The sequence below is a fragment of the Meriones unguiculatus genome, chromosome 4 (assembly GCF_030254825.1).
Source record: "Meriones unguiculatus strain TT.TT164.6M chromosome 4, Bangor_MerUng_6.1, whole genome shotgun sequence".
In the NCBI taxonomy this organism is placed as follows: domain Eukaryota; kingdom Metazoa; phylum Chordata; class Mammalia; order Rodentia; family Muridae; genus Meriones; species Meriones unguiculatus.
This window is the reverse complement of record NC_083352.1, coordinates 70,460,064-70,487,789: the sequence shown is the minus strand read 5'-3', so window position 1 is coordinate 70,487,789 and position 27,726 is coordinate 70,460,064. Positions and strand designations below refer to the sequence as shown.

Sequence of the window (27,726 nt, the reverse complement as noted above, 5' to 3'; positions counted from 1 at the left end):
ATAAGGCATTACTGGGCAGCTTGAACAGCAGGAGCAGGCCAGGCTCAGGAAGAACATTCCAGCTCCCTAGTGCCTAGCTACACTCCGTGGGAAGAGCAGCTATTTTCCTTGTCTGTGGGAGGCAAAGAGTAGCAGAAGTTTTGTGGGAAGTGGGCTTCTTTGAAGTCCTAACATGTCTGGTGAGGGTGGAGAGTTGTCTGCATGTGTGTAGGAGGGCTTTAAAGTTTTTTGACTAGGGGAGAAGAAATCTCAGAATCCAGGAGAAAAAGATACGGCATCAACTTCATCCTGTGTCTATCACTCCTTTTTGCGTTATGCTAAATTTTGGGCAGTTACAAAACCCATGAGTTAGTTTATGAGCAGGCTGGGCATTTGTACCTGTTAGTCACTCTGGCCAAGTTGTGCAAACAGCCTCCTGGAAAACCTCACTCTGACAAACCCCACACAAGCTGTTTCAGAAACAAAAAAAACAACTTCTCCTAAGGGCAGCATTTGGTCCTATGGACAATCTTATCACTTCTCTTACTGTCCTGGTGTTTGTGCCTGTGTTCCTCATGCGCATACACACTACCATAGACCAGAGCTACAGCCGAGCTGCAGGCAGGCAGCCAGAGCTTCCTCTCTGTCTGTATGCTATTTCAGTTTGCTAAATTAGCCACCATTGACAAGAACTTCCCTACTTTACAGTTTAATTCACCTACTGAAAATACAACCTTGATCAAAAGATCCCAGCCTCACACAACAGAACTCAAACCATTAAGAGGTCCCTTTAACAAAACAGGACATATTTTAGGACCTTTAAACCCCTGCTTATCTTTCTTACCCAGATCACTGAATTATGAGGCAAAACTGATGAGAGGTCATGTGCTCCATGGCCCCTCCCTCTGTAAAAGAAAGGGCTCTGGAAAGATATTTATCTAACATTATTTTAAGTGACTCCCAAGGGGATGCTACTAATTTTTCAACAGCCAATTCCTTAAGATCATCCAAGGAATTCTTCTGGTTTAAAAGTGAAGTTTATTTGGATTTACACCCGTTCCCATTTTCTTGTGAGTACTGTAAAACTCTGAGTGGACAATACCAATTCACTTTGAACTACTCCACACCCCAACCCCTTTCAATATGGAGAGGGACTGATTCCAGGGCCTAATGCTTGTTAGGCAACAGCTCCACCGCTGAGCCACATGCCCAACCTCCCTGTTAACTATATTGAAGTCTTCCTTCTTAGTGCTTAGCCACTCCATTGGAGAGACAAGGCCAATGGTTCTAAAACAAGACTGCCAGGACCACTAAGCCTGGACAACACAAAGGTGGGTGGTATTCATCACAATGGCCCCAAATAGCCCAGAAAACGTTCTCTTATGCTCTGTACCTCATGTCTGAAATTACAGGGCGGTGATTAGGAATGGTGATGCACGCTTCTAATTTTAATGGGAGGCAGAGGCAGGTAGATCTCTGGGAGATGAAGACCAGGCTGGTCTGCATACTGACTTCCAAGTCAGCTAGAACTATAATGCGAGAGCCTTTCTCAAAAGAAAGAAAAGTTCAAGTCCATCTTGTTTTTTTATGTCGTGCGCTGAACTTTTAAATAGATTTAGCACTTAAAGGGGATGCCTTGTTACCTGGGTTGTTCATTCCTGTACAAGGCCATGGAGCCAGATTATATTTTACAAACATGATGACTGTTTTTAGAGCTTGACTTTTTAGTTGGTGATACCAATTCCTTTATACTTTAGGCATCACGTTAGATATCTTCATATTGCTTTGGAGATTCAATTCCTATCAAGAAAGCCACATCTAACACAGACTGTTATGGGAGCTATGCTGCTTGATACAAAGAAAGCATCCAAGGAGGTCACGATAACTTGGAAGCACGACATTTTGATGACTGCCGCAGAAGGGCAAATATAGTCTAAGCATACTTGGAATATGGCCAAGAAGGGATGAGACAGAATGTAAGAAGACAGCATCAAAAAGAAGAGGTTCCTGAGTTGTTACCAAGTGAGCATGATTTTGAGCAGGCAGAGCAGGAAAGAGGAAGTGGTCATGTCAGGAAAGGGAATGCACAGAAAAAGAATAGAGAAATGGTGGCATCCTTAGGAGCTGGAGAAAAGGAAGCTAACGAGTCAAAAGCTTAAAAGGCAGCCTGGAACTGTATGTTGGAAAGTCTCTTGATTCTATCGGCACAAAATATTGTCACAAGATTTAGGCTTGAATAACTGTGATGCACACCAGAAAGCATAACTGTAGATGAGCATCTCATGGATGGTTGTAGCAGAGAAATACTGTCTTCAGTTGTATACCCACTTCTATACTACCAGGCACTAAAGCCACACAGATGGCCCTGGTTGAATCCAGAGGAACACAGGTAAAAAGACATGAATATGGGAAAGAGATTAAGTAGTAGGCAGGGTTATGGACAAAGGAGAGGGAGAAATAAGAGAGTACGAGAAAGAGCAGTCAGAGTGCATGTATTAAAGCATTGAAGAACAATTTAATTTAAAAAAAAAAAGGAAGAAAGAAAGAAAAAGAAATTGATTCTAGCTAGAAATCTGTAAAGTAGAAACCAATAAGGTTTCTGTAAAGTGAGCCAATAAGGCGGCCCTCCCTGGAATGATTAGTCTCCTGGATAGCTAGACTAGGAGAACAGTTAAGACTAGGAAAATAAATTAGTAATTAGAAATGTTATTGGAAAGTATAAGAACAATCAACCTAAAATATTTCTTTTTCAAAAATTTTAGCTGTGTCAGTAAATTATACAACAGTTTAAATTTTTAGTTATTTTATCTGTAGACTTCAACATTTCGGAATTTGATGATACAGATTTAGAGTCAACATGCTTCCTTATGGCCTCTATTTACACTGAGGGTCTTGTATTTCCTTTATCCGGTTAACAAGAGAGGAACTACAATCTGTGAATCAGCATGCACAGGACTTAAGTGACAGACTGTCATACGGCTAGAGACTACTATGATCACAGAGTATCTCACTCAATAAATTAGATTAAACTCTGCACACGTAGCCTCAACCTTACATTTACTTATCCAATATAACTTAAGAAAGAAGAAAAAGCAACCAATTAAGCACAGCTACTGCATTATCGCCAGCACCCAGTTTTAAGCAGAGGCTCAGAAGATATAAGTACAAATAAAGTAAGCATTTCTTGAGCAACTTCTGGATACAAACACTGTAATAACTTCTGTAACAGCAAACAGAAGAGGAGCAGATCCTCATTTGAGTGCAGAGGCTCTTTTTCTCTACATGGAGATACCCCTGGTCTCCTTTGCTCCACAAAGATTATTTGGCAAAATTTTAAAAAGCTAAAACGCCTTGTAACTAACAATCCCGTGTGATTTAATCACAAATAATTACCTATTTGGTGCTAATGAATGCAAGCTCCACAGAATGGAATTCAAGTCTACCAGTTCATTACTCAGAAGGTAATGGCTCTCTGAGCCAGTGGTACTGTAGCAAGATCTAGCCCCAGTCTCCTAAAGTATAACAACTGGGTGGCAGGAAAATTTTCACTTGAGGAAGATCTTCTAACTCATGTAAATATAAATAGAAGACCCATTATCTATTGATAAAATAAACAAACATCAACACAGCAGTTTAAATAAGGTATGAGGTACTGTTTTTTGTAATAGCCATCGGCTATTATGAGAGTAACCCAAGTGCTTCACTTACTGAAATCAATGAGAAAGCGTCCAAATCCTTGCCTTTGGTGCTGGGGCATGATCATTATGCAGGAGACATTATACTTCTGCTGGCAAAGCTTTTCCTGAGGGAAAGAGAAACACATCAAGTATGTCAGAGCTCTGCTACAGTGGGCAATTCCCTGCACCTGCCACTGTCCCTGTAAAACTGTCCACTGAGGTGAAAGAGTGGCTGGGTCAGGGCCAACCACAGTAATCCCACTGTGCCAATCAAACCATCAACTAACAACAAACCTTCCACTCAGCTGTATCTTTATTCTACAAAGTCAGGACCAAAAAATAGGAATAAAAAACCTAGGAAATGGGAACAGAGTAAAACAATTCTGATGGGAGGGAATGACTGCTGCCTTTGCTCACACAACTTGGGAGATGAAGAAAATCCCATGTAGAATCACCCAGTGGAGTAAGCTGGGATTTGGCGGACAGCCCTGCTAAATGATAATCTACAACTCCGCAATGGCAATCTGTCTTCTGCCTCTGAGCAAACACCCCAGAGAAACTGAGACATGTGAGTAGATGTGCACAAATGCATTTCTCCTATGAATAAGAGGGCAAAGTAAAAAGCTAGAGAAATAATTAATCTGCATCTCAAACCAGGAAAATCAAACAACAAAAAAAAAGACAACAAGAAACCCCAAAGTCTCTGAACAATAGTGAGACCAAAATACTACCCACAGTCTAAAACCAGGAGGGAGTCTGGATAGAAAGACAGCTCTAAAAATTAAAGAACTCGCCATTCTCATGGAGTACAGCATCAGGGCAGCAGTATTCATACTACACAGACACCACCAAGGCCTACATAGAGAAGATCTGGAAAAGGCTTCTAAGGCCGTGAGTGCTGTGGACAAATATAAACCACAAATGAGGCTGACCACAAATAGAACCACATCAGAGAATTACTTCAGAACACCGAGATCTTTAACGAACCGGTTTCAAAGACCACAGGAAAGGAAAAAGTCTAAAGGGCAGAATTAAAGATTTCTTGCTGTGAAAGAAGATGAGCCCCTAGCTTCTGTGTATTTGTAGTTGTCTGTGGCATCTCTAAAATACGAGGAGTGCATTTTCTCTAGAAGATAAATTGCACATCACTGAATGTGCATGCCAGTGGTAAAGGCTCAAATAATTAATTTTACTGTGCAAAGTAAGATAAGTGGGTCACCCTATCTAAAAAGAGATGTACTCTGCACAAAGAGAATTTATATCCTTGATGACATTCCTTTCTCTGTCCAGAACCATTTCTACCCCAAAACAAAACTTTACTGAAATATAATCCAACAGCAATCCTCTCCCTTTCTTAATAGATATTCCTGGGCTGGGGAGATAGCCCAGTAAGTAAAGTGGCTGCTGTGTCAGTGTGGGCCTCCACAAACCTAAGTCTTAGAACTATATTAAAAAGGAGGAGGTAAAAAGCTGGGCGCGGCAGGTAAAGCCTTTAACCCCAGCATTCCCAAGGCGGAGGCAGGTGGATCTCTATGAGTTCCAGCACAGCCAGGGCAACACAGTAAAACAAAAATCAATGAATCAAAAAAGGAAGAAAAGAAAGAAAGATGGATGGAAGTCAGGCAAAGCAGCTGCACATTTACAAGCCCAGGGAGGATCTATGGAGCTGGCTGATGGTGCGTGTGTGTTTGGGTGGGGCATGGAGGGATGGAGAATGGAAACAGAGTTTCACCTTGCAGTCTAGGCTGACTGCCTTAGCCTTCTGAATGTTTAGATTAGAGGCATATGCCACCACACTGGGCAGATAGTCTAGCTTTTTATCCGCTGTGGAAAAGGCACTTTCATGGAGTGTTTCATGAACATTAAAGAAAAGCAGATCCAATAAAAGTCACTCATTTGCTGGGCTACCATCTTTGTTTATGTAACTATATTCTTAGGTGTTCACTTAAGGAAGGTTGAACACCTGGCCAACACTTTGAAACACAGTTGTCTTTTCATTTGCATGAGCTATCAATAGCAGTTTCTGAGCAGAATAATATGAAGGAGACGATAAGCCACTGCTCCTCAGGGTGCAGTCTTCCCCATGCTAACTGCTAGAGACATGAAGGTTTCCCATAGGCAAGCCTGCTTAAAGATCATAAGAGGCAACGGTGGAAAACCAGTCATCTATCAGTTTGGCCATCAATCGCCAGTGTTGTTTTTATTTTTTAATCACATTTATCCCTTGGTGTTTGTGTGTGGAGGGGGTGTACACATTCCATGGTGCATGTGGACAACTTGTGCAAGTCAGTTCTCCCCTACCAAATGAGTCCTGGCCTTTCCTCACTAGCCTCCCCTCCCCTCCCCACACACCAATGTTCTAACACATTAGATACTGTTGACCACTGAGGGAAGAAAATGAACCAGACAGACTGAGGTCATAATGCTACATCATAGGAAGCTTCATGTTGACACCACTTCAAAGGAGAAACAAGCTTAACAACTGGAAATCAAAGATGCTAGGCAGTCTACAAGGTGGCAAGGAGATGTCACATGACAGAGAAGCACAGGACGCTGGGGTCCTTTATACACTCCCTAGGCACCGATTTTTGTTTGTTTGTTTTTGTTTTCTTTTGTTCTTGTTTTTCCAAATGAGCGCTAAACAAAAAGCTGAGGTTTTCAGAAACATGAGCCACTTACTCAAATTATTGTCATAAAAAAGCCCTGTTCAAAGAACTGGGCTCCACTAAAAACATTTGAGAAAGAAAATGAAGGTCATGCTGGCTCGTGTATTACCTTAGAGAAGTATCCAACCAGATGACAGCCTTTTTCATCATTTTTTGTAAGGACATAAAAAAGGAATGGCTCGACATCATAATACAATGTTTTGTGGTCCAGGAAGAGCTTGGCTAACAAGCAAAGGTTTTGGCAATAAATTTTGCTCATATTCCCATCAACCTAGCAAAAGAGAAACAGACAACATTATTTAACAGAAAAATAGTACTAGAATATACTTGTTTCTTTTGTATATAATTTTAAAAAAAGTATAATTTTATTTCTAAATCCTAAACTCTTTAAGGTTAAAATACTCTGTGTTAACCAGAAAATAGCTGTTATTGCAGAATCAGAACCCCACCTTTCCTCTTGTTAAGGTAAAATCAAGACAGCTAACATCTCCCTAAGCTCATTCAAGAAATAGCAATATTAGCAAAAAGTCATTTCACTTGCAATTTATGAGTTAAAATCTATCAGGCATGTCCTCTTATTAAAGGAGCCAAATAAATCTAAATTAAACAAATACAATTTTTACCATGTATGTCAACCTTATGTTATTTTCAAAAGGACTTCAAATAAAAATAAAATAAATGAACTGTTTTATTCTGATTCAAAAGTGTGGATTAACAGCAGAGGCCTCCATTTTGGTTTTATCCCAAGTAGCACTTTAAATATAACTGGAGAAGATAAAATCTCTGTTGGGACTTACAGAGAGAGTAAGATGAATTTCAACCTATACTAAGTACCATGATTACAGCCCGCTTCTCTTCAAAATAAAAGCCTCAAGCTGTGGTACTGACGGCTTCCGACAGGAGCTCGGCACATGTGCCAATCTCTTTGATCAAATGCAGAGACTTGCTGAAACAGAGAGCCAGGCAGACCCTGCGCTCTTCCTCGGGGACATGGATATTTGCTAACCCGAGCTCTTTAGCAATGAACTTGACCATTCTCGAGTCTCCTGTGGACCATACAGGTTCTTATACTGCACAAATTATTTTTAGATTTCATATAACTATTTCCCTTGGACAGAATCTCAGTCCCACACATAGCAACATAATCAAATACAGGGAGCAGGTACTGAGGATACAATTCTCTCTTTAATTAAAGGAAGTTTTGATGTATTTGCGAGCGTGGTTCTTTTGGAAGCGGTGTTGTATTACTGTATATGAAAAAGATGGAGATGTGCATCTGCGTATCAGAAACAGAAATGAAAATGATGAAACAAATTCTGACCAACTGTGAAATGTTTAATGAAAGTGACAGGTACAGAAAAGACTCACAAACCCACCACCCGTGACTATATATTTGTTTTAAGTTACAGAAAACATCTAAAAGTTTTCGTTTATGTGACAGATATATTGACTCAAAATGCTGGAATAGGACTTTAGGACTTAGCCCACATCCTCAGTGTATGAATAAACTACAAACCCACTTCTGGGGCACTTTCATGTCTGTACTGTCCAAACATATGCCTAACAAGACTGGTTCTCTTGCCCCGAGAAGACTTCCTGATGAACTAGAGCTCCCACCACGCAGGCTCACTCATGATGATTTATTTAATAACTACTTGAAGCAAACAATGTGTTTTGCCGTCTGGGAAAAAAATGAACAGTCATTTCAGTGTTCAGCAAAGAAGCACATAGCAGAGCTACTCAAAGGCTCCGTGAGACCAGCTCTATGTACCTCGTCTCACTGGGGCTGGCAGAGCTGCATCCTAACATTAACAACACCAAGTGGGATGACCTGTACTTGGCTTTCCCTCACATCAGGGAGGCTCCCTAGAAGCCAGCTCCCACCTCCACCCCCCTTCTGCTCATGGGTATGTGGCTACGACTGTAGGCAGTTTTGGTTGTCATAAATTGATAGAGGGGCAGACCACCAGCAACTGGGGGGAGGATAGATGGCAGGATGTTGCTAAATACCTTCAAATGCACACTACCATTCCTCTACAATGTATTATCATGCATGATATGCCAGAAGTGCTCAGGCTGACAAGCCTATGGTTGGCCTTTAAGGAGAAGTAATAGAGAAACCTCACAAACAATTCCATTTGCCCTTCAAACTTGCTAGAAAGAGCAGGAAGGGGGCTTAAAACAAACAAACAAAAATATATCTCTATATATACCACAGCCAGAGTTTCCTGACCAGTCTTGGGGGAAACAAAACCAAACAAAAAACAAAAAAACCTATAAATCTAAACCCATCTGAGAAGGCTCTTAGTTCACATGGGAAAGTCACAATCTGCCCCTTATTCCCCATGATGGAGAGATACTGGAGGCCAGAGAAGAAAGCAACTGTAGTGCGGAATGATACATCTAAGCATGAGCATTCTGAAAGAGACCCCAAAGTACACCAAGATGGCGACAGAGACGACAACACAGCAAGGAAGTGTAAGTGTACAAACAGAGTGAGGAGAGTAAGGCGACATTGAGACACTGGACAGGACCGTGAGAAAAGAAAGCTTGGTGCTCTCACTGTACAACTGACTCAGCTCAACTTGATCCCCGAGCCTGACAAGAAACATGAAAACAAAGACTTTCTGAAAACACAGAATGTCTTCAAGAAACCTACAATGACAGACATGTGATCACAAGGGATTCCTGTAAATAGCACAGTTCTCTAGGGGTGGCCATCCACAGAGGTTGGGAAAACTTCCCACATCTGCTGGGATCTCATCAAAAGGATTTATCCACCCTGGCAAGAGCTGGACGGAAACACAGGTGTTTGTGTACTAAGCAGATATGTACAGCTGCTCAATTCCCCGGAAGAGTGAGGACCTGCCAGACACTGGCTGGAGCTGCTAAACAAAGCTAATTTCTCCTGCCAAAGACTGTGGAATTTATAAAGAGCCAAGAAGATCATAAATTCACTGGTGAATATTTTATTGTAGACAGGGATTGGGAAAAGACAAAAAGTCAATGTGATGAAGGAAGAATTCTTCATCACTTTAAATGGTTGCTTAATGTGGGTAGGTAACTATTCCAAACCATGGGGCTATTTTAAAGAACAGCGTGAATCTCAATGTCAAGACTGAATATACACTGTACTCTACACACAAACCATTCAAGTACACAGTCAACAGTCAGGAACACTAGGGTTCAAAAGGATGATGTTTTTGTTTACACATGCTTACCTCAAACACTGAAAGCTCTTTCTTTCGGTAAATTTCGTTCGCTGGAGGATGAAACCATCCACACTTCTTTGAGTGTCTTAGCAAAATATTTTTACTCTTCATATATTTAAGACAGAATTCACACAGGTAAAGCTTTGGTAATCTGTCAAAGTTTTAAAATCAAAGAATCTATCAGAGCAATCATACTGTTCAAGGGAGAAAAGCTAAACATTGTTCAATTTTCTCTAAGACATAAAATGGGTATAGAATCTTTTGAAACCGTTTCAAAAGAGGAGAAAGAAGCCAGGTGTGGTGGTGTACACCCTTAACCCAAACAGTTGGGAGTCAGAGGCGGGAGGGGATCTTTATGAGTTTGAGACCAGCCTGGTCTGCACACCTAGTTCCAGGCCAGACAGAGCTACATAGTGAAACCCTGTCACTAAAGGGGGGCGAGGAATCCAGTAATAAAGAAATAGAAAAACCTTAAAATATTTTAAATAAAATTTATAATGTGTTCTGATTTTATTTTGTGACCCACCATCTATTTACATGGTTCTCCTGAAAACAGGGTTTTCACCTGGAGTCATCCCGCTAAAAATCAACAATTCAGAATGCCATCTTTCAAAGCGACCCAGTGTATTTTTCAAAATTTAGATTCAATGTCATATTTCCAACAGTGTTAATGCACAGCGCTATGTGTCTGTCTTTTATTAAGTGAATTTATTATTTTAAAAATGATATAAATACCTATAAGGCTGTCTTAAAGGTGGCTTCTCTTTCTGCTTGTGGATGAGGAAGCTGGAGTTTATCATGCGCACACACATCATATATTGGTCTAAAGCAGTTAATACAGGCCGACAATCAAAGAGCATATTTGTTTTCTGCCAATGCCACTGTTGCTCTGATTTTTATGTATTCTTTAACTTAGTTGTCTATCCTCAATGATGGAGAATTACAAACTACACATTCTTTAATCTTCTGAAAGTAACAGTAGTGTCTAAATAGCAACAACTAAGGGATGAGATATACTAACTCACAGGTTATAGAGACCCACTTCAGTGACTGGCCAGCAAGTCTTTCCAGGCCACTTTACGCACATAGTACAAAGATACATACATTACATACATTTCCACGTACCATGTGGTACCAAGTGGTACATAACAAATACTTGCATTGGGCAGACAAAGCCTGAACTCCATATTCTATTGACCTTGTCATCACTTCAACTACGCTAGTCATCCACTGAGACTTAGAATTTTTCTTTTTTATTAAAATCATTTTTGAGTCATAATCTCACTTTGTAGTCTGGGCTTGGAGTGTAAAAAGCTGAAATTCTGCTAACACCATGTGACTTGATGTGAGCAACAGAAGAATGCTGGGTAATATGGTCACTGAGACACTCTCTGGGTTATTCTCAGTTAAAAAGTGAGATCTTCTGATAGCATTAATTTATCTTCTTTTTTAAGAAGGGAAACGACTTTAAGTGATCTGTGGAAGGGTCTCCTAATGTTACCAGTCGCATGCCCCTTACTCCTATTTTTTCTATTATACTAAACTTCTTGGAGAAAAACCTTAAAAATAAAATATGAGAAATTAAAAATAAGATTTATATCCGTAACTAGAAGAAAGCAAGTGGAGGAAATCTATCAAGTACCTCTAAATGGCTCTTTTTTTTCCTGATTTGGTTCCATATAAAACTAGCATTTATTCTTTTAACCAAGCAAAAACAACATGGCCTCAAATTTCAAAGAAAAATTCATTTTGGGTTTTCTAAGGCAGGTTTTCCTCTGTGTAGCTTTGGCTGTCCTGGAACCCATTCTGTAACCAGGCTGGCCTTGAACTCAGAGATCTTCCTGCCTCTGCCTCCCAAGTGCTGGGGTTAAAGGCTTGCACCACCACCTCCTGGCTCAAAGAGAAATCTGTAACACCTGTGGTGCCTACGGGTGAAGGAACATACACTAACAGTACAAACACACACCGCAAAAGCAAGCACATGGCAAACATTTCTGACTACCAAAATTTATGTTTGCTTATTTATTCATTCATTATTTCCTGGAGACAAATTTTCATGGTCACCAAATCAATACGCAGGGCTAAAGATGACCTCCAACTTCTGATCTTCCTGCCTCTGCCTCCCATCCACTCAAGTGACGGAGGTGCACACCATGATCTGTTCTACGTGGCACGAGGAGATGGAACCTGAGCCTCATGCAAACTAGGCAAGCACTCTTCCAACGGGGCTATCCCCTTAGACCCCAAATTTGCTCTCAGAACCATTCATTCTTGCTTTAGAGCCAAGCGTCACCCTTCCTTTCACACACAGCCTGCCAGGCTCGGTCCGTACCTTGCATATTCCTGTGGGTAAGGCGAGGAGTACCAGGTTTGGATTTCATACTTTCCAAACTCTATCACTGAAGGGTACCGACCACAGTCTTCCACTCCACTTTCACACTCTATTTTCTGATAAACAAACAACAAATCGTGATAAAGTACAAGTACCAAGAAGAGTATTTCATTTACATTGTTCTTTTTCATATGAGGCTACCCAAACGTATCACTGATAGTAATTACGAATTTTCATGCTGCTAAAACAGAAATTATTAAGCCTCTTTGTACATAATTCATAGGCACGCAAAAGAACATCCTCACAACAAATATGTCAAAAATGGGTAACAAATGTGATGCAGGTACTTCCCAAAGTCTATAAACCGGGTGTAACAGCACACTGCCCCGAATTCAAACTGGGAGGAGAAGATGGCGCAGCTACTGCTACACCATCTTCCCACACGCAGGTCCCTGCTCCTACAGAGGTTGTAGTGAAGCACCTGTGAGTTATACCTGTGCAGTGTGAAGTGGCGTAATCCTGTGTTTCCCCCTCCTCCCATGAATCAAGCTACAGGAGTCTGCATAATCACTGTGGTAGCCTCCATGTCTAGTATACTGTCTGACATACAAAAAGAAATATCTCTTGAACAAAGCCCCTTAGCTTTTGGGCTGGTGAGATGGCTTAGGTAAGGTATTTGCCGCCAAGATGGATAACCTGAATCTGATTTCTGAAACCCACATGAAGGAAAACAGAGAAAAACTGTCATCTGACCTGCTATGTGTGACCTCCACCAAAGCGATTAAATGTAATTTTAAAAATAAGCTTTGCCATGTGGTAGCATTAGAATTACATTATTTTTCAGATAGTGACTACTGTCCCTTACTTAGAATATTCTCATCCTACACACACACACACACAAACACACACACAAATAATATTGAAGAGGGAAACCTGGCATTTGCTTTAGCTGAAGGAGAACAAACACAAAGCATTCTGTCAGGGGCAGAAAAAGGAATGAAAATCACACTAGTTCTTTGGATCAAAAGCACCACTAGTCTTCAGCATGACTGGCTGCTACTAAAAAAAAAGCTAGAAGCACACAATGGACAGTGTGATCTCATTAAAGGAAAGCCTAGGACACAACAATAATGGCCATACACTCTTGTCTACTGACAGTAGAACTCTGTAATTACTTGTAAGTGTGTCTCGGAGATGTCTATAGCCTGACTTCTCCATGTCTGCTGACAGTATCTCAAGTCGAACTGACATGTTAAGTGGAACCATTTAGAGAAATAACTAGACAGTAAAAATAAAGATGACTTCAATTGATTATAAAAGACAACACTGCATTTATCAATGCCAAAAAGTTAAAAATTGACATATCTTCATATGGCTAGCCATCTGCGTCAGAAGAACCAGTAAATTGAAAAGGGATGTGCTTTTCAGTTACAATTTGAAATTGGTATTTTCCAAATGTCAACAAAAGTATCAGAAATCAGAAGCTTTTTAAAAATGACACACCTTCATTTCGTGTTTCAGTGTGTGCCCACACGCACGCACCTATGTGCTTTGCCCCTGTGACGGTCAGAGGACAACTTTCCAGAGCTGTGCTTTGCCCCTGTGATGGTCAGAGGACAACTTTCCAGAGCTGTGCTTTGCCCCTGTGACGGTCAGAGGACAACTTTCCAGAGCTGGCTCTCTCTCCCTACCACAGGCTTTGGGGATTGAACTCTGTTGTCAGGCTCACCCTGAGCCATCTCACTGGCCACTATTGTTACTATTTTTTGGTTTTTCTCTCTATTAGCTTGGTTCTCCTGGAACTTGCTTTGTACTGTAGGCAGGCTGGCCTTGAACTCACAGAGATCTGCCTGCTTCTGATTCCCGAATGCTGAGATTAAAGGCATGTGCCACCATGCCCAGCTAATTGTTATTATATCTGTATAACTAGTACTTCTCTGGTCTATTTTGTAAGACCACTTGAAACTTCCCCTATTTTGAAAAAAGAGATAATCCTGCAGTTATTGCTATAACTTGAAAAAAAAAAATGGGCACCAGCATGAGAGAACTCACAGGACATTGATACCCTACAGCCTCACAGCAAAGCTCAGAGGCCGCAAATTGCAAACTCTCGCTACTGCTATGTGGGATCCTGGCCTTACCTCCCAAGACAGTTCCTGGGCCTGCTTAAAAACATCCAGATCCTCTTCAGTCACGACATCCTTGTTTCCGATCACATTTACATCTGTACTTTCTTGTTTGATGCTTATTTTAATTTCAGTATCTGTCATTTAAAACCAGCAGAAAGTGTATTCACTGATTTGAAGCATGGGTGACCAGTTCATATTACCAAAATGGTACTGAATTAGCACAGTGGGCAATCAGGGATCTCTTTTTCATTAAGTGGTATAATCTTGTATAGCTATGAGCACTGCTCACAGATCCAGCAGTAATTCTTTCCCTACTACAACTAAATTTTCAATTGAACATATGATATATATATATATATATGTTATTTTTTATAACAAATACAAGGGAAAGCAAGAACAATACAAAGCAAAACATAGTTTTTCAATCAAGATTAGAAATTATGTCTAGTTATAGCATTCCCATCATTAGTTTTGAGGTCATAAAATCTACCAATTTTTCCAAACAACATATTTTGGCTTTTTGTTGGATAAAGGGTAACAAATGTAATGGGGCCAATTTGTTCAATGAACTTCGGAAATCAGTTTTCTTCCTCAGGTGGATGGGTACACACGCACACACACTCAAATCCAATGCACACTTCACAGACTCATGGATCAGGCTCTGTTGAGACGGGAGCAGGATGAACTTCGTCATGAGAAAGCAATGGCGTAGAGGGAGAGGCAGAGCTCAAATGCCTGGCTGGAAGCACTGCCAGCACACGCAAAGGCGACACTGGCTGCGGAGGCGGCACAGGAGAGAACATGGCAGAGGCATGGCAGTGGCTACTCATGCGGACTACAAAGCCAGAAGCAACGCTATGAAGGCATCTGGGGGGAAGGGGAGTGCCTAGTGCCACTACAAATGGAATAAATAATAGAAGGCCATAGAGTATTAGTTCGAAGAACAACATTTTTGGAGGTTTAGTCAGCATTAGAAAAGGTTGAAGTGTCTCTGCATGTGTGTGAAAGTGAAGAGGACAGAGAAACAGCTAGAGCCTATGTCACGGACAGGAGTCGATTTCTTGGTTCTCTTGGGGTGGGGGTGGGGGCGGGGCGCAGGTTCGGCTGGAGCTTTCACCTTTTGCTTACCATCATCCTGATCAGGGTTAATCCTTCCGTCTGCCAAGCTCCCCTTCCCTGGTGACGGGGTCCCCATCTGAGGGGTCACTTTATATTTTAATCTGCCTAGCATCCTGTGCTTTTTAAGAAAAGTTGTTCGCTTGAAGTGAGCAATGGCTTTAAAAATATGTCCTCTAGTCATTCCCCAGCTAGAGGAGGGGCGAGAGAGAAACCTGCTCCTAAAATCTTTTTTTCCAAAGAAACGGGCTTTAGCTTTTGCCGTGGAAGAGAATTCTGTTTTACGACGCATGCGTTTGGGTGGTGCATAACTTGGGTGTCCCTTTTTTCGAGACTGTCCCTGAGTGGTATAGATATGAGAAAGTCCATCAAAGAGTGCCTTCAGCTGGCTGTTGTTAGTAAGACTGCTAAAGGAGGGCTCACTGGACTGGCTGGAAGAGCTCTGGGCAGAGGCAGAAGAGGTGGAAGTGCTGGACTTTTGTGAACTGGGGCTCTGACCAGAGATGGGGGTTGGGGGTGGAAGTGCAGAAGGTGGAGGTTTTAGCTTTTGTGTGGTACCTGTAGCCAACACATGAGAAGTGCATGACTGTTTCTGAGAGACCTTTTTCCTTGGACGATAGTGCTTTGAAAAGTCTATTATTTCACCTCGTGATCTGCGACCATCAGGTGATGGTGTGAAAAACTTAGTAAGGCCATCAATGAGCCCTTTGGTTTTCTTGTTAACTTTAAGTGTAGAGGCAGAAATGTAGGTGGAGGAGGTGGTGGAGGTGGTGGTGGCACCAGGCCGGGTGGGGTCTGTAACAGCCAATCTGCTGCTTGAGTCCTTCCCAGACGCAGCATGACCAGATGAAGGTGTGGTACAGACTTTAGTCTTTTGACCCCTACCAGGTGACCCCCTTCCTGTGAGTGCATTCATGGATCCTTCATCACTGGTTACAGACCTAGGCAAAAATTTAGAGAGTAGTATCAGCATTAGATAATAGAATGATAAAGGTATCTAATAACAAATCTATAGAAACTAGATGCATAGTCAATGTACTTGGACTTCAGAAAATTAATTGCAACCTTAACAAGGGGTTTTTGTGTGTGCCACCACCTATGTTTCTTGGTGTCAGGATTCTCCGAGGGCCCATCCAATAGGTACTAGGAGAATCCATGTGGACCCAAGTGCAGTACAAAGAATAGTTTTGAAGACACTAAAAAACACCCAAAGCTTTCAGAATAATTAGACAAAAATAAGTCATCCCAGTGTTGTCCAAGTAATCACGATTTCCTGAAATATCCTTTAAGAATCATTGAAGGAAGTCGGCCACATTTTGTGACCCAGGGTAGAAGAATATCCTTACTCTAGTGAGAAGCAATTTTTCACTTAGTTTGGAAAAATTACCCAAATTGTACTTATTTGGATATGTCTATAAACTTGTACTAAAAAATAAAAATAAAGATACCCTCTTCTAGTTTATGTTCAGGATGATTAACAGCCAGTAATACTCTCCTAGGAGAGAAGACAATTACAGCATAAAATATTGCTGAAAAAGGACAACTGCAAAAAACAAAAACAAAACAACAACAAAAAAAAAAAAGAAAGAAAGAAAAAGAAATGGTTAAGGAGAAGCTGCGGCAGATCAGACATGACATGGGAGTCTGGTGGAGAAGCAGCACATTTACCATGGTCTTTGCCAGACACTGGCGTAAGAGTCTGCCTCCTACTTTACTGTCATTTCCCTTCAGGTTGGGCTCTGGCCACACTGCTGTAGGAGCCACTCCACAAACACAGCTGACTGCCTGCACCTCAGGCCAAGCCCTGGGAGCTGCCATGTTGCAGGAGAAATTTATACAGCAGGAACATTCGCATATGATCATGACAATGCTGAGGCTCAAAGTTACCAATTTAGCTGGAAGCTAATGGAAAAATGGAAGCCTGAAGATGGTATGATAACAAATTACCAAATACCTTAAATAATTACAAATAGAACACATCTTAGTGCCTATCTTGTACACAAAGATTTAATGAACCAATTTCTGTAAGGTTCACCTGAGGTGGATGACTACCAGGAACTTGGCCTGGTCCCACTGTTTCAGCCAAATCAGGTGAACACTGGAGATCTCTGGTGTCATTGAAAGACACAGTGAGGGCTAGGAAACAACTCATCCAGGCTAAAATGTCTGCATTACAATTCTGCATCTGGACTGGATCTGAACAGATTGGCCAGAAAGAAGAATATGCTTATAAAGCATATACAAGAAAATCTCCCTAGACTGTCTTAAAAATTCCTGAACTCAAAGGACAATTTTGGACAAACAAAAAGTCAGAACTGGTGCCAAGTGCAATTTCCAGCTGTACCCTTTGTTTAGAAAGTTTATATTCTACTTTGGATTTTTTAATTGGATCTTAAGGAGACTGTCCCATTTCAAGAACAATGTCTACACAAGACAAATGAAAAAATAGAATTTCTACATCAAATGATACTATATGAAAGACCTTATTCATAAATGTTTTATATTTGTTTCTAGAAATTAACAACCAACATTTATTTTAAAATGTCTACCTTTCCAGTTAAAGGGCTTTCATTAAATTTCACAGAAAATTTCAGAAAAGAACCTGCACTTTCTATTTCTCCTTCGGAAATTGAAGTACAGAAACACTTCTGAGAGCACATAATAGAGTGAACTGCAGGGTAAATAAGGAGAAAAGAATATGCCAGTAAGATTAACAGTGTTTGTCCGAGGCGGGTGGAGTACCTACTCATCTGTAAAGCACAGGGCCCCTTTTCTTAAGGCCCCAAGACAGACCTGGCTCTCCTGGAACTCACTGTTCCAGGCTGGCTTCGAACTCAGAGATCTGCCTTGCCTTTGCCTCTTAAGTGTTGGGATTAAAGGTGTGTGCCAACACACTCAGCCCTGTCTATCTACTTCTTAATACTAAAATCTATACTCTCTACAGGTTAAAAACACATTCCCTTCACTTCATCTTTTTTTCAGCTAGACATTAATGACAATTACACAAAAAAGGAAATTAGAAATAGGGTTATCATTGTAGACCTGCGGTTTACTACAAAATATTTTATCTGTATTTCTGCATACATCTACACCTACTGAATGTCTAATCTTATAGGGGACAGTCATTTGTAGGTTTCTCAGAAGCTACTATTTTGGAAAAGATATCTGAAAAAGTGGTAATATTACATTAGCATCAGAAGGGATAGTTATTTTTTTAAATGCTATCTGGAATGATAAAAGAGAATCTCTACAGACATGAACAAATTACTCTTTGGTTTTAAAAACTCCTGTGAAAATATTTATACAATTAAGCTAAAATGCTCAGCCAATAAAAAAGGCTGAGGAAGTTTGCTGTTCTTACAACACTTCCATCTTGCTGCTTGAAATATGTCACTCAGTAACACATCTATTGCCAAGAGAAGACCCCAAAATACCAACTGTAATTACAAATATTATTTTGGGGGGGAAATCCCATAGCTTATGCAAAAGAAAACTATTCCTTATTGAGTTTAGAAAAATTATGCTAAAAAAAATCTAACAAAATCCAAGGGGATTACAATTACCTACATTTTTTAAAGCACAACATAAAAGATTTCTTTTAATAAGATCTCAACCTACAACAATCGTTGCTTTAATTTATTTTTCGGTCGTCCAATGGGTTTTGCATATCGTCGTTTTATTTGTGCAGCTTTCTCATGAAGTAGTTTTCTTCCCTTTTTCTTTGGTCTGCAGACTTGGCAAATCCACATCCCTGAATTAATATATATATGAAAAAAAAATTTAATGTTTCACTTACGTTGAAGATATTAAATATAAACTTGTAGTTGTAACCTGACCAAGGACACCTGTCTGTAGAACTTTCTCTAGAAGAGTGGGTCGGCCACTCCCTGTTACTCTCTTCAGACACAGTGCTGAAGGTCAAAGAGCCCAGTTCAGGGCAGTGAGAGCGGAGGCTGGCCGTGGCTCACCACTCTTCCCTAATGTGTTCCCCGCTTGGCACTAAGCCTCCCACCACCCCATACTCACCTAACGAATTTTATGTCTGTGCATGTGTGTGTGTGTGTGTGTGTGTGTGTGTGTGTACGCACACGCGCACACATGTTAAGAAATTATGTCATGTGTATATGCCCAAGTGGGCCAGAGAAGGCGCTGGATCCCCTAAAACTCATTACAGGCAGTTGTGAGCTGCCTGGTTCCCTGGGAAAGCAGCACGCATTCCTAACCACTGGGCCATCTCTCCAACCCATGTCAGAAACCATTTATCTTTTATTTCTTATCACATGGGAGAAAAATTTTCTAGTCAATCAGACTTTCAAACTTCCACAGGGAAAACCGTTTTATTTGTTTTATCGATCACTTTGGAAATTTCCAATACTAAAAAGGATTATGAGTTCAAACATTTTAAAATTAAAATTTAACAATTTTAAGAATTCTGGCATTACAATAATTGAACTTACATGTCTGGCATGTGTAAATTGGTCAATTAAAATAAACCAGAAGATGTTAACATTATAGACAAGTTTAGCATATCAAAAAATTCCAAGTAAAGTGATGGGGAAAATGAGGAAGTGATTCAATAAACTTCCTGGAAGGAGAAGAGCTACTTCCTATTCTTCATCCTAATGTTTCAGTCCTCTCTTATCCTCTTCATTAGATACATTCTCAAGTAGCCCAGGCTGGCCTTGAACTTTAGATCCTCCTGCCTCAGTCTCTCAAGACCTAGGATTACCAGTATAATCCATCACAATCAGTCATAAAATGTTTATATACAAACTAAAAAAGTGTTTTGTTGTTTTGTTTTGTTTTTTTAAATCTACTGCACAAAGAGCTCTCTAGAAAAATATAATTTCCATGGTGGGATGGGGAGAGCTAGAACTATGTAAACTATGGAAAGAGAATGCTATTTTAAAAAAATGTCACAAATATCAGGAATCGAAATTTGAATAATATTTATGTAAAACTAAAGCTGTAAGTACTTGAATCTCAATAGAAAAAAATTATTAAACAGGTACTTCACAAATGATGACACAGTCAATAATCAGGGTCTCCTTAATGAAAAGGGACAAAACTGACAGGATTTTTTTCCTTACTATTAAAATGGATTTAAAATAAGAAGACAACAGCTTTATCAGATCCAAGATATAACTAGTCATAAGATGAAAAGATATTTTAAAGCTGTTAGAACAGAAAGCATGTCTAGGCTAGGTGAGTCTACTGATGGCGAGCATCCTGGTCACACCTGGATACTCTGTCCTGACACACTGGTAGTCAGTGCAAAAACTGCCACGTTTTCAATTTAGTAGCCTCTAATTAGAAAATTCCGCTCTATGAATTCTTCAGGAGTGACGGACACAGTTGCAACATTTGAAGTATCTACCGTAGAGAATTGGTTAATTAAATCAATTATGATTCATTTATATATGAGGTTGCAAAATCAAATACCTTTAGGAAGCACCTTGGCTGCATATGACTAAAGCAAATTAGAATGTGACAACAGGGAGTAGTGAGAGGGTGGCAAAGCATGCATGCCCCACTGAGACACCTCACGATCGAAAGTTAAAAACATCGTGCCAGCAAAGCTGATTTATGGCCCACAAGCAGGCTAGGATCCCTGCTCAATAAAATGGTGCTCAACATGACTCTTTTAAAATCATGTTTAGGAGAGCAAGCGATGACATGAGAGTGCTGACCGTCTATTACTGAAAAAGGGAAACTGCAAAGTTACACACACGTGCAGAATGCTCCTCTGACAAGGGCATGTAGAGGCAGGGAAAGACCTGGCAACTGCCCCCCCATGTTTCTCTTATGTTTGTATTTTCTGTACCTTCCACAAAGTCAATATATACATACCATAATAAAAAGGCAAGCTCATTTTTAAATGCTTAATGTATTGTAAACAAGAGGAGGGCAGGAACATGACTGACACAAATAAACAGAGAAGAAAACTCCACATTACAGCAAATACAGAGAATTCAGATGTTCGTGCATTTAGATATCAACCAACAGTGAGAACCTGGTGATGGTTTCCTGCTGAAGCACTCTGCAGTCATCACTGTCATCATGAATTTTAAAAATACAAAATTCATTTCCTCTACTTGGTAATATAGACAGTGCTATAAACTCTTGACTCAGAATCCAACTTACTAAATAAGGGGTGTTGGCGGGCAAGAATCTTTTTCCTCCCTAGGTCTGAATTACTGTGATATACCCCAGTATATGCTGGGCACTGGATCAGGACCTCCCACACGCTGGGCCAGTGCTCTACACTCAGTTACATTCCAAGACCTACACCTTTAGTATGGTTTAAAAGTTCACCTTTTGGCATTCTAGAAAGTGGTGGGTCACAGCACTCCATATGGAATCCTCTATCACAGGAGTCACAAAAAAGCATGTTGTCCTGTAACAGAACATAGTAGAGACTAATTGAGACTGAGAGCAATTGCAGAACACCAACACCCTCAAGTTCCAGGTTGACAGTGGGACACGGTAAGAGAGCCTCAACTCCGAAGGCGCGCCCGCGCCACCCGCGAGGCCGCCCCGGGCACGGGCGAGGCAGCCCCCCGCGCCACCCGCGAGGCCGCCCCCGGGCATGGGCGAGGCAGCATACTCACTGCATTCCTGCCCTGGACCCGGCAGGCGCTGCAAGTCTTGCACTCGATGCACTGCCACCTCAAGGCCTTCACGTTTGCGGTCAATTCAGGACAAAACTTCAGACAGGATGGGTGCCCTGCAATGAAAAGCAGTTGCTCTCAGCCAACAGTGCCTTGGTTTTGCAAAACTCTCATCCCCTACTCAGTGGACGGCCGGTGGTGCTGACCAGTGAGTCTTAGGAACCTGAAAATGAAAGAGGCCACAGACTTCAGCTGTACAGACTCATGGCCTTCCTTTTGTCTTTTCCTTCTTCCCCTGCTCGGCGGAATGATTGTGTGATTATGTTCTCTGAAATAAAGCTGAAGTTCATCCACTATCGGTCTCACAGGACTTGAGACAGCGTGTGTGTGCTCTAGCCTCTTAGTCCTGTCATCTTCACTAACCACCATGTGCCCACAGCTCTTGACTGCGCTGCACTGTATATTGGTAGTCAAGTTCAAACAATGTTCTCTGTGTGATTAAATCATATAAACTTTTTAAAAGCCAAATGGAAAGCAAGCTGAGCTTAGTACGGTGGTAGTGCACACCTGTAATAACGTAATTCAGGAGTCTGGTCAATACAAAGCAAGATCTCGTCTTAACGAGAAACCAGGGCTGTTTGGTACAATACAACACCAAGTGCTGTAGGGAATTCCTTCACTGAATACAGCTGGGAGAACATCCACTCCTGGGACACCAAGACGCCCACTGCCACCCTGTTCCTGAGCCACTGAGTTGCAAATCTGAAAGAAGGAGAACAACCATGAAGCTTGAAAGTCGAGGAAGGCAGACTGAGACAGAGCCTCCCTCAGCAGTCTGCCTCGATTTTCTTGAGCATTGTGCTTTTCCACACAACTCTGGGCACATTTTTATCCAGTAACACTCCACATGTCCAGTCTGCAGAAAGCCCCAGAGGAATGACACCAGGGTTCCCCGCATGAGAGGGTTCCCCGTGAGTCGAGGCTCTGGAAAGCAGCTCCATTTAAAAACTAATGGCCCTTTCTCACACAGCCCCAAGGAGAGCTCCAAACATGATTATTATTTCTTTTCTTTCTTTCTTTCTTTCTTTTTTTTTTTTTAAAATTTGGTCTCTAAATAGTAAGAACATTAGAAAATCCCATGTGAGAAAACTTATAAGCAAGCTGCAAAAGGAAACCTGAGGGGTAATAAAAAAAGCAGATTCTGTAATTTCAAAACTGTTTTATAATTTCCTGACTTTGGCAGCTTCATTGTTTAAATATGTATTTTGGGTTCCTGCCAAAAACGTTCTCCTCCCTAAAGCTTAACAGGTGCTTCATAAAATTCCACTCACCAGGAGATTTGGTTTTTGAAGTAAAAACATTCAATATCAATCATCAATGCCATTAATAAAAGTACATAATTCCCTACTCTTAAAAAAAAAATCAAAACATCTGTATTTAAGATGTTGAGAAAATCAACTGCTGCCAAATGGTTCCAACCTCAGGCTGGGAGAGACACCCAGGCAAAGGCATTTAACCTAAGCCACTAGTCTCCTCAACCAGCTTCCCGTTCAAAGGAGTGGAGGAGGGCCTAAGAGAGAAAAATGGCTCCAGTCAGCCCTCTCTGCTCAGGAAGAGCAGACACACACAGCTCACCTATTACCTAGGAGAGCATGCTCGGAGGGGAGAGACTACTTTGATCACCTCACTCCTTCCCCATGTTGAAGGAACCAAAAAGTCAACTTTTAAAGAATAGCAATTGAAATTCCACCCTTAAAATGGATCCTATCAGCTTAAAAAGACAGCCTTTACTCCTCCCCCATTCTTCATTACTTCCTGTGACTGGTATATCACCAGCACACATGACCTCAATTTCATGTACTAAATTTTTCTCCACATTAGAATCTCCTTTTGTGTTCAGTAGCTTAGTCTTTCTTCAGTAACTAAGGTAATTCATATTATATTACAGCTTATTATTTATTCCTATAGATATCCTACAAGAGATTTTTTTTTAAAAAATAATTCAACATTTTCAAAAGTAATAGATTCTGGCCATTTTCAATCAAAAGCAAGGAACATTTTTCCTCTTAATGCTTTCTTCCACTTTAAGCTATAGTATTCAAACTACTACTATTTAAGCTGCCCTACCAAATTCCAAAACCTTCAGCTCATCTTTCTTTTAGGAAGCAATTTTCTCTTTACTTAGCTTAAAAGAATTTGTTACCGATCCTTCCAGCTCTACATTTCCATGGTTCTGTAAAAGACCCTGAACAATGAAGAGACATTTCCATTTTCCTTCCTCACATTAACTTTAAAAATAAAACAAAAGATTGTAACTGATTCTTGATGTACTACTGTCCAATCTATAGTAATGAGATACTAGAAATCAATGGTATTGATAATGTAATCCATCACCTTCTACTGAGCCACTCCATAAATGCAGTCATTTCTCTAAAATCCTTGTTTTCAACACTGACAGAATTCAAGAGCATTTGTCTTTCAGGAAATAGATTGATTACTGAAGTTTGCAATGTATCAGATTTTGAGAGCCATGTTAAGTCTTTATCCATTTATTCATTGTTATACAAGCACTTAAGTATTCATAGTTTATAATAATTTTATCTAGTAAAACCAAAGGAAAAATGGTTTAGAACTAAGTACGTACCAAAGGAGTCCTGAACCATGAGGAAGTACTTGAGAAGAAAAACCATGTATAATAAATATGATAATGGTCCTAAAAGATAGCCCAGTTCTCATGCCATGTGGAGAAAGCAACCCTATAAGCACAGCTCTGATTGAGCGACAGACTTCGTGCGGCAGGAGAAGAGATGTTGGGAACATGCAATGATCTCCACTTGTCATAGCAGGTTCTGACGATGGACAAAGGAAAGCCAGAAGCCAAACACCAGGGTTCCCTCTGAAAAGGGATTCACCTGAAAGCAAGGCAAAGGCCTACCAAACAAGTAACCGAATCCTATCACACCGATGAACAATGGTATGGACTTTCTTTCTGTAGTTAAGAGAGCACACCCAACCTCCTAACACCTTAACTGTAATCTGATGAGTCCTACAGTGGACTTTAATCCTACAGTTGTAAAGTAAGAAATGTGCTGTTTTAAGTCACTAAATAGTGGCGGGCTAGGGGTGTAGCACCACAGTGGAGCACCTGATTCAACCAAAGGTGGGAGGGAAGAAGGGAAAAAAGAAAAATGCTAATAAATAATCTGATATCAGATCCCTCAGGCTGGTTACTTATCTTTTACGTACCCTTTCTTCATATGACGTTTAACTAACGTTAGAAACAGTAGAAAAGACAGACATGATTCCTACCCTTTAGAAAAACAAACATTACTGTACTGAAGCAGCGACAAAGGAACTGAAAGTTCAAGACCAGCCTGGGCCACACAGCAAAACTTTCCTCAGCACTTCAAGTTAAGGGGTCACCACAATACCACCACCAAGTCTTAGCAAACAAACACCTTCCTTCTCTTGGAGCAAGTGGCATATTATGGGCACTCAGTGAGTCACCGAGAAAGAAGTCATCACTGTCCCAGTCTCACACATCAAGTGATCACCACAACCACTTAGATTCTATGTCAGAACATAAATCCTGCTATTAAACAGATCCACACTTTTCTTCTGGTGCACACAGATTTGCTGTTATAATAATCTAAAGCTCATCTTGACCTAAATTCTCATCAATTATTCTACAGCAGCCTAAGGTACTTTTGTAAATTGTAACTCTGATCACAGAATTTTTCTGCGGCTTCCAAATAGTCTCAGGAAAAATGTAAATTCTCTCACATAGTCCCCTCTCCCCACCAAAAAAAACCCCCTTCCAAACTGAACCTCTGTTAAGGCTATCCCACATCACTGAATCCTTTGTATTCTGCCCTAATACTGACTGACTCTTCTCTCCCAAGTCCATGATGTTCTTCCCCACCTCTGTGTCACCCCCCTTCCGCCTGCCTGTCTCTGGTCCTATGTACTCCCACTCCCAGTTTGGAGGTGATTCTCAGCCAGATGATGGTGGTGCACACCTTCAATTCCAGCACTCAGGAGGCAGAAGAAGGCAGATCTCTGAGACTGAGGCCAGCCTCGTCTACAGAGAGTTCCAGGACAGCCAGGGCTACACAGAGAAATCCTGACACAAAAACAAAACAAACAAACAAGCGAAGACCGTTCTCTTTTCTCCCAACGACTTCCTGGATTATCCAGGAGACAAAATGTGCATTTGCCCTTGTTCTCAACACCATCACTGGGTAGACAAGCTTCTGATGTGTGATATTCAGCCTCATCTCAGGGCCAAAGAAATGGAGCCCGGTGACCATGCACTAAAATCTCCCCAGCCAGGATCCAAAATAAACTTTCTCACTCTGAAGTTTCGTATTCAGTTTCTTATTCTTATGACAGTAAAGAAAAAAAATCTCAACAAACATACAAACAAACACCTAACATCAAGTTAAGTGAAATGACAGCTAACAAACAAGATGTCTGCTTCTTGCCTCTCAGTGTGGTGACTCAGTGCTACAGTGGGGTTGGGGCTCCCCTTCTTCTTGAGGCAGGCTCTCTCCTTCTTCCTCTTCTTTCTATTTACTCCTCTTCTGAGGCTCTCATTCCTTTTCTTTCTTCTGTGTGTTCCTCTTAGAATTCCTTCTAGTCAAGGACTCTGCTTTCCAACCCAGTGATCCTAACTGTGTCTAGTCAGTATGAAACTAGATGACTTAACAAACTACTCCCTAAGGCATTTATACATAACCCTAAGAAACCAGTGTAAGAAAGAGAGGAGAGAGAGAGAGAGAGAGAGAAAGAGAGAGAGAGAGAGAGAGAGAGAAAAGAAAGAGAAGGAAGGAAGGAAGGAAGGAAGGAAGGAAGGAAGGAAGGAAGGGAAAGAAGAGCCCGGAAAGCCAAAGGCTGCACCTTACCAGCAACCCCAGCACCATGTTTTTCAGGATTGTTGTAGAGCTCTTGCTCGCATTTTGCAGAGCCTCTCCCTCTCCCAGCTGCCACAACAGCCGCTCTTGTGCCTCCTGTTTCAATGAGCCTCCACTTAGTACGATGCTGTAATTTTGAACTGTACACTTATCTTAGATTTGCTAATTTGAAAACACACATGCACACAACTCATCTGTAAGTAAGATTTAACCACCCAGCAATCTGAGCAGCAGACACAAAATTTCATTTAGTATAATATCTAATACTTATGTGAAGCTAATTAAAGATAATTTGGCCTTAATGAGGCAAGGAGAATATAACAGTGTTAATTTCAAAGTAGGCTGATCCATGAAAGTCAAGTAAAATCACTCCCCAGTCTTGGCATTTCCTCAGACCCGAGGACTGTCTCACAGCTCCGAAATTCATGTGTGGCTCCAATAATCCCTGATGTGTGTCGAGTCACTGACCATCTTCACATGACTGTTTTACTACCCTCATGATATCCCTGTGGATTCAGGGAGCAGACTTACTATTCTTCACATTGTGCAGAAAAAGAAAACTACAGTTACAGACAGCAGGAAAATAGAAACCGGGCCCAGGGCTGGGGATACCATCTCTATGCACCTCACCTCACATTTTTACTACATATGAACTTGAGCAATGTTTCAAAAAGGGTTTCTAGCAGGGAAAAAAACAGTCTGACCATTTGTAGAACAGTCATCTTAAAAATGGAGAAAAGCCCAATGATCTCACTCCTGGTGGGTGCAGAAGGAAACAGTTACACTCCTGTCTATGGGAGCTCAGCGGAGTGCAATCACAGCAATGGTGCTTCAGAGAGAGGTGACTAAAAGCCTTGAGCACATATGGGAAACACATTGAATAATCATCTTCCTTATGACTGCATCTGGACTTCCTTTTTCTGGTTTTATATTGCTCACAGACATTTTTCTTTTTTAACAATAATATCTTATGTTCAGAATCTCTTTGATCCTTACAAACCGTCCCAATTCTATCCTGGAGCCAGTGGGTCCTTCTGTGTATGAAAAGGCAGCAGTCTCTACAAGGTCACCTGGAGGACCAACTGACCATT

At 41.0% G+C, this 27,726-nt stretch overlaps 1 protein-coding gene across 8 annotated transcripts in view; it reads right to left on the bottom strand.

Annotated features, from left to right (window-relative positions):
* Nucleotides 1–27,726, bottom strand: part of Kat6b (lysine acetyltransferase 6B) — a 167,533-nt gene that overhangs the window by 31,637 nt on the left and 108,170 nt on the right. For 3 of the 8 annotated variants that reach the window (XM_021637496.2, XM_021637499.2, XM_021637497.2), the window contains exons 4-12: nucleotides 21,723–21,838; nucleotides 21,427–21,508; nucleotides 18,730–18,862; nucleotides 15,124–16,052; nucleotides 14,008–14,129; nucleotides 11,867–11,982; nucleotides 9,544–9,685; nucleotides 6,432–6,593; nucleotides 3,688–3,781 (exon numbers count right to left, since the gene is read on the bottom strand). In XM_021637496.2, the coding sequence (XP_021493171.1) occupies nucleotides 3,688–3,781; nucleotides 6,432–6,593; nucleotides 9,544–9,685; nucleotides 11,867–11,982; nucleotides 14,008–14,129; nucleotides 15,124–16,052; nucleotides 18,730–18,862; nucleotides 21,427–21,508; nucleotides 21,723–21,838 (1,896 nt within the window). Of the gene's footprint in view, nucleotides 1–3,687; nucleotides 3,782–6,431; nucleotides 6,594–9,543; nucleotides 9,686–11,866; nucleotides 11,983–14,007; nucleotides 14,130–15,123; nucleotides 16,053–18,729; nucleotides 18,863–21,426; nucleotides 21,509–21,722; nucleotides 21,839–27,726 lie in introns of those variants that run through there. The other 5 variants (XM_021637502.2, XM_060382094.1, XM_060382093.1 and 2 more) reach the window with 4 other exon arrangements.